This window comes from Rhinopithecus bieti, unplaced genomic scaffold (assembly GCF_001698545.2).
Source record: "Rhinopithecus bieti isolate Rb0 unplaced genomic scaffold, ASM169854v2 scaffold_6481, whole genome shotgun sequence".
Lineage (NCBI taxonomy): Eukaryota > Metazoa > Chordata > Mammalia > Primates > Cercopithecidae > Rhinopithecus > Rhinopithecus bieti.
The window spans coordinates 1,837,716-1,849,716 of record NW_016805314.1 but is presented as its reverse complement, the minus strand read 5'-3'; the positions used below and the strand labels follow the sequence as shown (position 1 = coordinate 1,849,716).

General features: G+C 44.6%; 1 protein-coding gene across 11 annotated transcripts in view; it reads right to left on the bottom strand.

Annotated features, from left to right (window-relative positions):
- The window catches only part of NTM (neurotrimin), a 984,038-nt gene that overhangs the window by 200,445 nt on the left and 771,592 nt on the right, over nt 1-12,001 (bottom strand). For all 11 annotated transcript variants that reach the window (XR_001885614.1, XR_001885617.1, XR_001885615.1 and 8 more), the window contains one exon: nt 6,796-7,028. Coding sequence is in view for 7 of the 11 variants with exons in the window: in XM_017872148.1 (XP_017727637.1) it covers nt 6,796-7,028 (233 nt within the window). In the remaining 4 variants the exon portion in view is untranslated. The remainder of the gene's footprint in view (nt 1-6,795; nt 7,029-12,001) is intronic.

Below are 12,001 nucleotides of genomic sequence, written 5' to 3'. Positions count from 1 at the left end.
ATAAATCAGCACTCTGATATGGGAATGGGAGTCTAAAGGGATATTTCTTGAAAAAGCTGATTATTCAGGATCTGGTGTTTGTCCTTTCCCCAAAATAAATGACATTTCCCACTTGGAAGCTGCAGAAAGAATCAAGATCCAGAAGGAATCAGAGCCATGTTTCTCAATCCTATGGTGTTAGCATCTGAGGCCGCTCAGAGGCAGCCCAGACTCCCTGGGGAAAAGCACCTGAGGGGTAAGAACTCAGGGGCTGCTTACAGACCTCCCCATGGGAGCCCGAACTGCTTACCTGGAGAGATGTTGCCTGACTTCTGTAAGCGCTTGCTGTAAAACAATAAGGACCATCTAAACTTTCTGCTCCATTCTCTATGAATGGGTGTGAAAGGCTAGACAGGGGACCCTATCTTTATCTACTCTTCCGCAAAAGATGCCAAGTTTTCCGAACTCTGTAGGGAACATGAGGACCCCTTCCTAGCCATACCAAAAGGAAAAGAAAATGCCATTATTAAACGAATATGACTTTTACTCTGGCATTTTGCTGAGATTACTTTAGACTTTACATTTTGCCCTACTTGGCTTAGCAGACAGATAATGCTTCAGATGGGTTTACTGAAATGTGCTCTAGCCTTTCTGTCAACTTTTGTCCCTCTGTTGTCAGTAACTGCTTCAGGAAATTTTAAAACTCACCAGGTAGAACAGAGTTGCCTCGTCTGCATGCTGTCTAGATAGTACACATCAATTTCAGGTAAAATGCCCTACTTCCTTGTCATTCTCCAGGGTGCTTTGAGGAGAGCTCCAATTTTGTAGTGGAATTTAATTTCCTGACTTTTTCAAAGTTCTATCAAATTTAGATACACAGTCTTATGACCAGACCAAATATACATTTTCATCTATTTCTTGAATGGGACTGGAAAAAGAAAGGTCATTTGAAAGCAGTTTGGGATGATAAGTATGCCCCACTATCTGTCACACAGGGCTACTGACATCTGGAGAACACAGATGTTCTCAGAAGGTGACTTCAGTCTATTTAGAATTGGATCATGATGTTTTCCTCTACCATGGCCTCAGCTTGAATGGCAAGTGTTGGTGCAAAGATCTGCAGAGCTCTCTGGGAGCCTTGTCTTGCCGGAAGGGCATGGTGCCTTCTGGGTGACATGTCTGGAGAGACAGAAAGCTTTGCTTTCAAAGTAAGGATTAGGTCACGTTATTTCCTTTGATATTTAGTGTTTCAAATTTCCTTCAGTTCAGATTCAGAGTGCGGAGGGGTCTCTGGGGTGTAGGTATCTGGAAATTAAAAGTTATTATTCCTGTTCTCTGAATCATCATAACAAGCTTTGCTTGACAAGGTCAACTAATTATTCAGGATTGGAAAGAAACAAGGTTGTATATATCAGGTGGGTAAGAGACAGAGTCAGAAACAGGGAGACAATCAAAGGTAAATGAGGGGCTGATGTGGCCATACATCCATTATTTGCAAGTCGCTGCCTGGGCTGGATATCTCCCTAGTCTAGTCCCCTCCTTTCTGGAATTACATTAACACACGAAGTGAACAGAATGTCCTGGCTTCTTTCCCTCATTCCTGCCCTATTCCACAGACATTTGTGTTTCCCTTCTTTACCTGAGCTTTGGAGCTGTTCAACTCCAAAGGCAGGTAATTAACTATCAAACAATAGCAGGGATTTTCAGATTAATTCTGCCCAATGAGAAATAGGAAAACTCATTTTACCAAACAAAAGGGAGGGGCTGATTAGATACTCCGGTGACAAAAGAGAAACCTAGATAGGGCCTGGAAAACCGATAAAGAGGCTAAAAGCTTTTTAAAATTTTTTTATTACACTAATATCCCTGTTTTTATAAGCACTGTATTCTACTGTTCTCTGTCATGCAAATGTGTCTCTAAGTGAGAGTGAAGTCCTGCAGGTACACCAGTCAAAACTGAGAAGTCAGCTTTCCATGCTTGGATACGGAGGACCTTTCTTAACACTCTGCGCACAACCATGGCACACTTTTGCTCTACCACCATTCACAGATGGGGCCTTTGAGACGTCTTCTCAAGCTGTCCTTAATTAGGCAAACAATTCATTCCCACTGAGTGTTTTATCCACTCTGTGTTTTCCAAGATGTAACCTTGTCCAAGGGAACAATGGAGATAGCAGTATGGCTTTTTCAGATGTACAGGATGCTTGGTGTGGTAACAGGAGTAAGAGGGTGAGAGGAATAAAATATTCAGCTAGACTCCAGAGAGAATCACTTATTAATTACATTTATTAAGCAGAAAACCCTAAGGTCAAAGAGATGGAAATCATTAGACCTAAATGCTAATATATTTTAGATGAATTTACCCAACTCTGGACAAGAAGATTATGTTCTGGACATGCAAATCCACTGGTGGTATTTCTTACATTTCACATTTGAAGGGAGTATTCAAGGCATCTCAAAGTCTAGAGGTCCAGGTATCTGAACTCATTCCTCTCTGCTGATGAATCAGTTTTGCCATGTGATCTTTAGACACGTTAGTATTCATCTCCCCTGAGCTCACAGGTAGAAATCTCAGTGTCCTGGTGGAGTCATCACCCCCATGCTCACACTTAACCAACCCTTGAACTCCGCCTACTCTCCTACAGGTACATCCTTGGACTCCAGACTCTTCTCTGTCTAAGCTAACCTAGGAACTCCATTACTCCACCTTTTTAAACAATTGAAGCTAACCTGGGAACTCCATTACTCCATCTTTTCAACAATGCTCTCTTGTTTTAAAAGAGCATCATCTTTTTAAAAATTTCCATCCTCTTTCAAAAATTTCACTCTCCTTTCTACAATATACCTAGCCCGTCGAGCCATGGAAAGCCATTCTAGTTTTAACACCTGCTGATTCATAATGCTAACCCTTTATAGCACCACCCAAGAGAGCTTTTTACAATGGAAGTTCCCATAAATGGTCTCTCTCTGCACTGTTCAACACAGGAGTGCAGTAGTTTGGGTGTTTGTTCCTATAGATCTCATGTTGAAAGCTGATGCCAAAATTGGAGGTGGGGGCCTAATGGGAGATGTCTGGCCATGGGGATGGAGTATAAATAGATAAATGCAGGTTAGTGGGGCAAGTGAGTTCTTGCTTTATAAGCTTCCTCGAAAGCTGGTGGTAAAAAGGAGCCTGGCACCGTCCCTGCTCTCTCTGGCTTTTTCTCTCACCATTGCTATCTCCGCACTTACTGGGTCCCCTTCACCACATGCCACGAATAGAAGCAGTCTGAGGCCCTCTCCAGATGCAAATGCTGGTGCCAAGCTTCTTGTACAGGCTGCACAATCATGAGCCAAATAAACCTCTTGTGTGTGTGTGTGTGTGTGTGTGTGTGTGTGTGTGTGTGTGTGTGAATTACCAGCCTCAGGCATTCCTTTACAGTCATGCAAAATGAACTAACGCAAGGGAACAGCAGTCCTGCTTGACTACGTAAGCACTTCAGTGTGGCTAGTGCGACTGAAGAAGTACATCTTAAATGTTATTTGGTTGTAGCTAATTTAAATTTAATTTTAAATAGCCACCCTGGCAAGTAGCTACTTAGCTCAGTTCTCTTGTCTCCCCCTTTCTGCTGCCTTCCCCTCCATCTCCCTCCCACACTGGTTTCAGGGTCACCCTCCTCCCCAAGGATGGGCTTTGCTCCTAGCTTGCCCCAGAGACTTGCCCCATGTGGCCGCCTTGGCATGACTGTCTGCAAGAACTAACCATATCAGATCAGGACCACAGGGGAAGAAAATCCAGTACAGAGAACTAGTGGGTGGATGGGATATTTGACAGCAAGGGGAAAGACACACCCCAGCCCTGCAGCAGCCTGCGCAATGCTGTGAGATGCCATTACCTTCCTTCTGTGTGGGTTTATTCAGCTATGAAGCTGACTTCATATACATAAATACACACACTCACGGGCAGAATATCAATTTAGCTCCTTTTTGTTGTTGCTGTTTCTATTTCTTTTTTTAAAGGATCATAATACCATTTTGAAAACCTAATATGCCCAACTTTTATTCCAAAAGCATTGCGCTCGGGGCTGAACAGCACCTTCACATCCAGATAGTCAGCTTCTGCCGGGGGAATTAGGGTTTATGTTCAGTATAATAAACGATCCCAAGATAAATATATTTCTTTCCTTTCTATTTTTTTTTTTTTTTTTTTTTTTGTAATCCAGGATGGTGGTGCATCCTCTTTCCAATACAGAAACACAAGAGTCTGGCTCTATTTCGTTTGTCTGATTGCTTTGAAGAGGGGGTCAGTTCGGCTCTGAAAAAACTATGGTCCTCTATTCATTAAAGTGTCGATAATACTCAGTCCAGGCATATCGACGGCGGATTAGCTTGGGCTGAGTCTGTGTACAAGACCAATGCCTTTTTTTAACCCAGCTTGTTTCCAGATCAATACACCCATCAGCATTCGAAAATTAGCCCAAGATGAGATTCCAATACTTGAGGTGGTGTGTCATGCGAAGAGGGCACCCAGCCAAGTCACAGATGTAAACACCTAGCCGGGGATTAGACATTTTCCATTAGCCTGGACGTGAGTGAAGACTGATGCAGACTCCATCTTCTTACCCCCTCCCATCATCTCACCCCCACAGACACCCAGCCGTCTCTCTGGGAGTCCATATAAGATCGCCTGGCTCTAATTCTAGCCATTTGCTTGGATAAGCATTTATTAAATGTTCACTTTGTATAAGGCATTATGGCAGGTGCTCAGGGCAGGGGTGTGGGGGTGTGCATGAGTGGGGTGGCTGAACAAAGAAAATGACAAAATATGATCCTGTTTTCAAGGAGGCATTAGCACTTTTCACAATTCCTTCCATTTTCCAGTTCCACAAGGCCCTGCTTCCTAAAGCAAATGTCTAATAGTTCCTAGTTCCCAGTCTCTCATTGTCAATGCTAGGCATTCTTTTCAAACACTAAGGGTGCAGGGGTTGGGGCAGGACAGGAGAGGGGCTGAGCAATGGCTTCCAAAGCACCACCTGGTGGAGTATGCAGATGGTGGCACTGCGGCATTCACCAGCCCTCCCCGCAGGGTGCAGATTCTCGAGAATTTTTGGTCTCCCTATCCGCAATAAAAAATGTATTTTATATTTAAAATGTACACAAACCGAAACAAAATCTCACATGGCAATACCTACTCCACTCTTTGTAATACACGCTGATAACTTCTATGCAATTCTATTTTCTTTAAAATGCTGTTTGCATGCATCAGTTCAAAAAGTATTCATTTATAGAGTCACTTTTTAAAGAGCCATTATAATTTCGTTTGGGTAAGAAAGAGTAAGCAAAATATAATAAAAACTTGGCAGGACCAAACTTGGGCCACAGCGTGAGGGATTCCCATGTCCCCTGGCATACACTCTGCCCAGAGCCAGGTCCAGTATCGCCTTGTTCTCGTGTGTCCTCCTCTCAGTCCTGCTCACCCTGCGTCACTCAACAGTGCTGATCATGACCCAAGTTCCGCCTTCCCCTACTGTCAAACAGCGGGCCTCCCCTTCCTTCTTCCAGCTCACTTCAGTTCTTCTTTCACAAGCCGCCTTCCTTCCTATTCTGTCTCTAACCTATCATCCCATAGCTCTTTACCCTTTTCTTGAACACACCGATAAGGGGACTGGTGGAAGGAACCCCTAGGGGAGGAGTGTGTCGCCCTGGAGTTGCACATCCATGTGAAGGGGCCCCGGGATCAGCCTGGGAAAGGGCCCCAGCACTGGGTCTGGCATGCCACTGCTCAGGGACTACACTGCTGACATCACAAAATAAGATATCTGGCCCACTGTAAAAGATGCTAAAAATATATAAAAATTACAAGAGTCCTAAAAAAGAAGAAAAGAAAAGAAAAGAAAACTCAACAGCTGAAATAGTACTTGGATGTGCCAGGTCCTCTTCTAAGTGTTTTCTATGTCAGTACATGTACAATTCAATCCGCACACTGACCCCCTTTACAGAGAGAGAACCCCGAGACACAGTAATCACTTAAGGTCTCACAGCCAGCAAGTGGCCAAGTGTGATGCCAGCTCTTGCTCACTAACTAGGAATCCTTCAACCAGGTTAAGTGGTGCCTGAATGCCCCAGGACTGGTTCTGCCTGGGAATGGAGATGAGCTCCATTCCCAGGGTCTGAGAGAGTAGAACCAACACACATATTCTCTCTCTCTCTCTCTCTCACACACACACACAAACATACAAGGCCTCACGAGCCAGGAGCCAGGGGAGGAGAAGAAGGCCAGGAGAGTTGGGATGGAATCAAAACAGGGAGAATCAGACACCAGTATTACAGGGGAGAAATGGCATCCAAAACCCCTGGCTGGGAGATGAGAGGAGGTGCAAGGGAGCCGGAAACAAGCAGGTATTTGTGCATCCTGGTTGGCTCTGCTTCCTTTCAAGGCTGGAGGGGGGCATGGCATACTTGTACTTTCAAAAGTGCATTAAAAGTCTGGTTTTAAACATAACACAATCTTGGAATTGGATGAAATCTGAAAAAAAAAAACCACTAAAACTTAGGGGAGAAAAAAGTCAAGAAAAGCAATAATTAAAAGATAATTTCCGGAGAAAATATATTATTGGAACAAAAATGACAAAAAAAAAAAAATTCCTAGTTCAACTCAATGAAAATGACTGGAAAATTTAGCTTCTAACTGCAAAATGACAACCAGAAATGTGCCCTGGACCCTAGATGCATAGAACAAGGAGAACTCATCTCTGCTGAGGATCAGAGAAAAAACCCTTACCTGAAGGCTTTCCAGGCTGGCCAGCCCGATCTCCCCGCCAAGCCCCGCTGACCTACCTTGCACAATGAGGTGGACCCTAGAGGTCTTTGGGTGGTTGTCTGTCTGCACCGAGCAGGTGTACGGGCCCTCGTCATACACATCCACGTTCTGGATCTCAATGCTGTACTGTGTTTGGGTGTTGCTCAGGAGGACCACGCGCGGATCCAGGCACCACTTGTCATTCCCAGCATAGAGGATGGTGCTGCGGTTCAGCCAGGCCACCCGGGTGACCCGGTTGTCAATAGTGCACCTGAAGGGAAGACCAGACAGGTACGTCAAGGGACTGAGAGATGACAGCAGCCATCAGAAGTGGGTCCTCATGGCAAGGCTAGAATATCTTGTCTTTCTCCCTTCCCCCAACACATACATTTCCTTTGTCAGGGGTGGACATTTCTGGAACACAGCAAAGGCCTTATGAGATTATAGCCTCAGAATGCTGCTCAGTGCTTTTCAAACCACTTGAGCACAGAACCACTTCAAATATGATCTCAGTTATAACCTAGAGGTATCTTGCATGCCCAGGATGGCTGAATACTTCGAATACTACCAGTTCTCCCTTTGCTCAAGGATTTGGGTGATGATAATCCTTCACATTTATGTCTAGGTATTTAGGGTGCACTACAGCATTCAATACTTACGATAACCCTATGAAGAATATTTTAGTGGAAAAAGCTTAGAAGGGCAGAGAAACTAAACTAGTTGTCCAAGTCACACAATAAATGTGTGTTAGATCAGAGACCCAGGTTTTAACGACTAAACATCATTCCTCTCATCTCAGAATAGCAAATTCCCACAGAAGGCTTCTGCAGTCAAAACTAAATACAGACCACCACTATTGCTATTCATCTTCATTATACCCAGGGGCAGAAATGTTCGGTTACTGCTAGACTAAAGCCACTTTCCAAAATCTCAGAACTGTCTGCACATATAAAAATAGATTTTCTTTCTTTTATTTTTGCATCTGGAGTCCTCGAATTGTGGAAGCTCCCTTCTCTTTTCTACACTTTTAAATTTCCCAGCAACTCTCGCCAAGTCCTCATCATGTCTTTCTGTCTGTATTCATTTCCCTCTCTTACTACACCAAGTCTGTTCCATGGCCTTAGGCTAAATTTACAAACACAGTGTCCTGATCCTGACTATAATGCTGGAAATAACCATGCGGCATAGGGTGTATAATGATGCCTCAAATGTATACCTTATTTTGCAGTGTACAAAGCACTTTTACAGCTCAACGTCTCCTTTGATTTTTTTGCAACAAATTTCTGAGTTTGACACTGTTACCCATTCTCTGCTTTAAAGATCAGGACTCTAGGGTTCTGAATAGCCTGATGACTTGTCCAAGCAATGAGGCTAAAAGTATAGAAGTCAGACCTCTCAGCCAAGTCTTCTAATTCCTGGTCCTGTGTGAGACTCATAAGGTGCAAAGGTGAATTTTTCATTGGGGATAGGTGATGGCTTCTATTGGATTCTCAAAATGGTTTGTGACCATAAAAACTCTAACAACTGCTATTGTACACACCTGCTTCTTCAGGAGACCCCTGTCCCCATGATAAATCCTGTACTGTGCATCCTTTTTGCTTTGCTTATGTAAATGTCTCAACATTATGGAAGGATCACTTAGGTGTAGATGGATAGTTTGCTGAGAGCTCTTGTGGAAAATACTGCTCAAAAAGAAACATCTTGGCATAGGTGTCCAATAAGGTTTTTGCAGCTTATTGCATTTTCTGGCAATGCAGATGAGATCGGGCCCTCTCTGGCACCATTCTGATACAGCGTGGAAACGAGTGAAGGCCTACCTCGGAGAAGGTCGGGGGACTATCTCTCAAAGTGCACATGGACTACTTATATTAGAATCACAGGAGAGGTTTATTACAGATTCTTACTCTCACCCCCATTCCACTGATTCAGAAAATCTGGGAATTTATAACAACATCTCAGTTGGGTCATACACACACTAATGTTTCAAAACCACTAATATGGAGCAGTGTGTCTAGGACAACTTATATCATTTGTAGGGCCCAGTGCAAAATAAGAACACAGAGTATTTTGTTCCAGCATGAATAAGGATTTCAAGGTGGTGATAACAGATTTCTATGGAAATAAACAAAGTTGTGAAGCCAACTCTGCATGTTTCTCAAGCTTTACTGTGCACATTAGCCCCTGGGGATTTGGCTGAAGTGCAGATGCTGATTCAGTAGGTATGAGGTAGCGTCTGGGATTAGGCATTTTTAGTAAGCTCCCAGGTGATGCCCATGCTGACGGCCCCTGGTCATTCCTTAAGTCACATCTAGAAGGTCATATCTAGACATGAGCTTTATGCACATTGGGGTTTGAGAAGCACTGAGCTAGCACCACACTACACAAAAGTGTGGCTAGCAAACCAGCAACATCGGCATCATTTGGGTGGGAGCTCATCAGAAATGCAGAATCTCAGGCCTCCTCTCAGAGATCACAAATTTGAATCTGCATTTTAATAAGATGTCCAGGTAACTTGAATGCACATGAGGTTTGAACTGGTCAAGAGTATGCGCCAAGCCTTTACTGGGGCTTTGACGAGAATATCCAGAATGGACTCTGAGGGGGAACAAGAAGGAGAAAAGTGCAGTCAATGGAGGGTGCACCTGATGTTGTACCTTCCCTTATGCTCCTTGCAGACCCCATGACTGTCATCTGGTACTGCCTTGTCTGAAACATGAATTTGGAACGGCACAGGTTTGAAATCTCTCAAGAACTAAAACACACTTTGCAGCTTGCTTTGCTACTAATGTATCTAGGATAGCTTATATTAATAACCTGAAGGGTGGCCACTGCTCTGACCTTCACTTGGGTCCAAGCAGGAAACTGGATGAATTCACAATCACGGTCAATGTTAATTGACTACAGGAGCCCATTATATGCACTATTTGATCATCTCACCAACTTGGTTGGGTTCACTTATTGCCAGTTGACAGACAAAATTAGCTGAGGCTGAGAAACATTAGCCATATTGACTGAAACCATGCTGATATTAAACTGCAGAACCAGGATTCATGCCGGTTTTTGTTTTGTTTTGTTTTCCAAATTTAGTGTTCTTATAGGGCCTCCCAAAAGAACACCTACATCAGTTCTTCTCAAATTCACCGTGCATCAGTATCGCCTGAAAGATCTGATTAAAAAGAGATTCCTGGGACCTTACTCCATGGGTTCTGATTCAGTAAGCCCAGGCAGGGCCTGGGAGGCTGCATTTCTGACAAAATTCCAAGTGCTTCTGACGCTGAAGAGCTCGCCGAGAACCTCTAACTTAGAGGTGTGTTTCCTGGCAAAATGAGAGTCACAGAGTGAACAGGCACTAGGAAAACCCCCTGGTATGAAACAATTTTCCAATACTTTACAGGATAGAACTTTCCCATAACCCATATGTTCCGGGGAACCAGAAGCAGAGTCCTTTTTTTTCTTCCCCAGGAGCTGAAATCTGACAAGTACCAGGTGAGTGGCCACAGTGCAGGAAACGCTGACTGACAAACACTAAACCGCTTGAATAACTATTTTTGATGCCCACAACAGGGATCTCACAACCTCCCAATGAACACAAGAGGACGGTCCTGGGCTTCCTTGTGAGCACTGAATTACTGAAAATTGACAGAAATGGAAGCCGTCCCCCAACACTGCACTGCACTACAGGGCCAGAGAGGTTCGTCTGCAGGTGCACCACCACTCAGAACGCAGCCAATTTCCAGCATGGTTTTGCGGCCACTGTGATAGACTACTCTGAGAAGTTGGCACAGTTCCAGCTGCGGTTCTGAGCACATCCAAGGTCATGTTTAGATGTCCAAACTGTCACCGCTGGGTATCAGTCTTGCTGACTCCCCATGGAACGAACGCCGGCTTCTGCAGAGATGGATCACAAAGGTGCCTTGGCGGCCAACTCTGTCACCTCCTCACACCTGCCCCCATCTGTCTGTCTCATTTATCCAGTCTCCTCAACAATGCAGAGGACACATTGCTCCTAGGTTAAAAAAAGAAAAGTGAAAATGAGCGTAATTGCTCTCTCAGCCACAGAGGAGGCGCTGGAGGTGGGAAATTCAGACAACAAGTTCTCTCTTTTCAGAGACAGCCCTCAACATAGTCCTTCTACAAAACTGCTCCTGAAACATGCTACGGTATCTCACCTCTCTCAGGATGGTGGTTAACTTTGGTGATTACATCAGAGTGAGTAAGGTTTCAAACTCCACTGTCCCTGACTCATCCAGGTGAGCTGAGCTGCAGATGGCCACTCAGCAGATACTGAGGAATAGTCACAAGTCAATGCCAACAAGAGGTGGGAGATGGGTGATCAAAAGGGTGGGATGTTCTCAGACCAGACCTGCAAAGCCTCTCCCCTTTTGTCCACAGCCTCCAGATATACTGCCCTCCCACTGCTGGCATCCTCTCTGCCCATCCTGTCACATATATGAAGAATAGAGGAACAAGCTTTGTACCCCTGAGGATTCTGGACTGGGCCCTGCAACTCCAGCTCCCTTCTGTCCTCCAGCTTCAATGTTGCCCTCCAGTTGCCCCGCCCTGCACCGTCTGGCAGTGGTCATCAGCCTTCTGTGTCTCAGTGAATGGTTTTCCCAGCAGCATCCCTCCTGCAGCCCTCCCCTCCTGGGTGTGGCCCCCGTGAACAGCCCATGGTCTAGCATACTCAGCATCCTGGAAGAATCCAGACAAACAGAAATAAAGGCTGGAAAGGGCATTTGTTTTCCATTTCAGTGCTGAGCCACAGTCCCCTTCTCAGTCTGTGTGTGTCTGTCTGCACCATGTTCTTTTTTTGGATAAGTCTCTTTTTTTAGAGAAGAGGCCTGTACTATTTGAGCAGGGATTATTGAGGGTGCCCCACCTGTGTCAATACTCAGGATGTATTTGGCCAAAAGAGGATCCAGCCACATGTGCACATGCTCACCCATGCATGGGACTCAGAGTACGGAGAAAGAACACTGCCACACCTGTAATTTCCTGCAGCTGCACCTATTGTTCCAATGCTCTAAAAATGCAACCCTCTGTGTCCTGAATATCTTTCTGATGAATAGTTGTTTTATTACATATGCTGCATTTATACATAGAGGAAAAGCAAAAATAAATGATTAAGCAAGCCCAAGATGTGCAATGCAGAAATAGAACCATAAAAGTATGGACTCAGGTCCTGAAGCTACTTTTGGATTTAGGATGAGAGAAGAGACAGAGAGAGAGGGGGGTGGGGAAGAG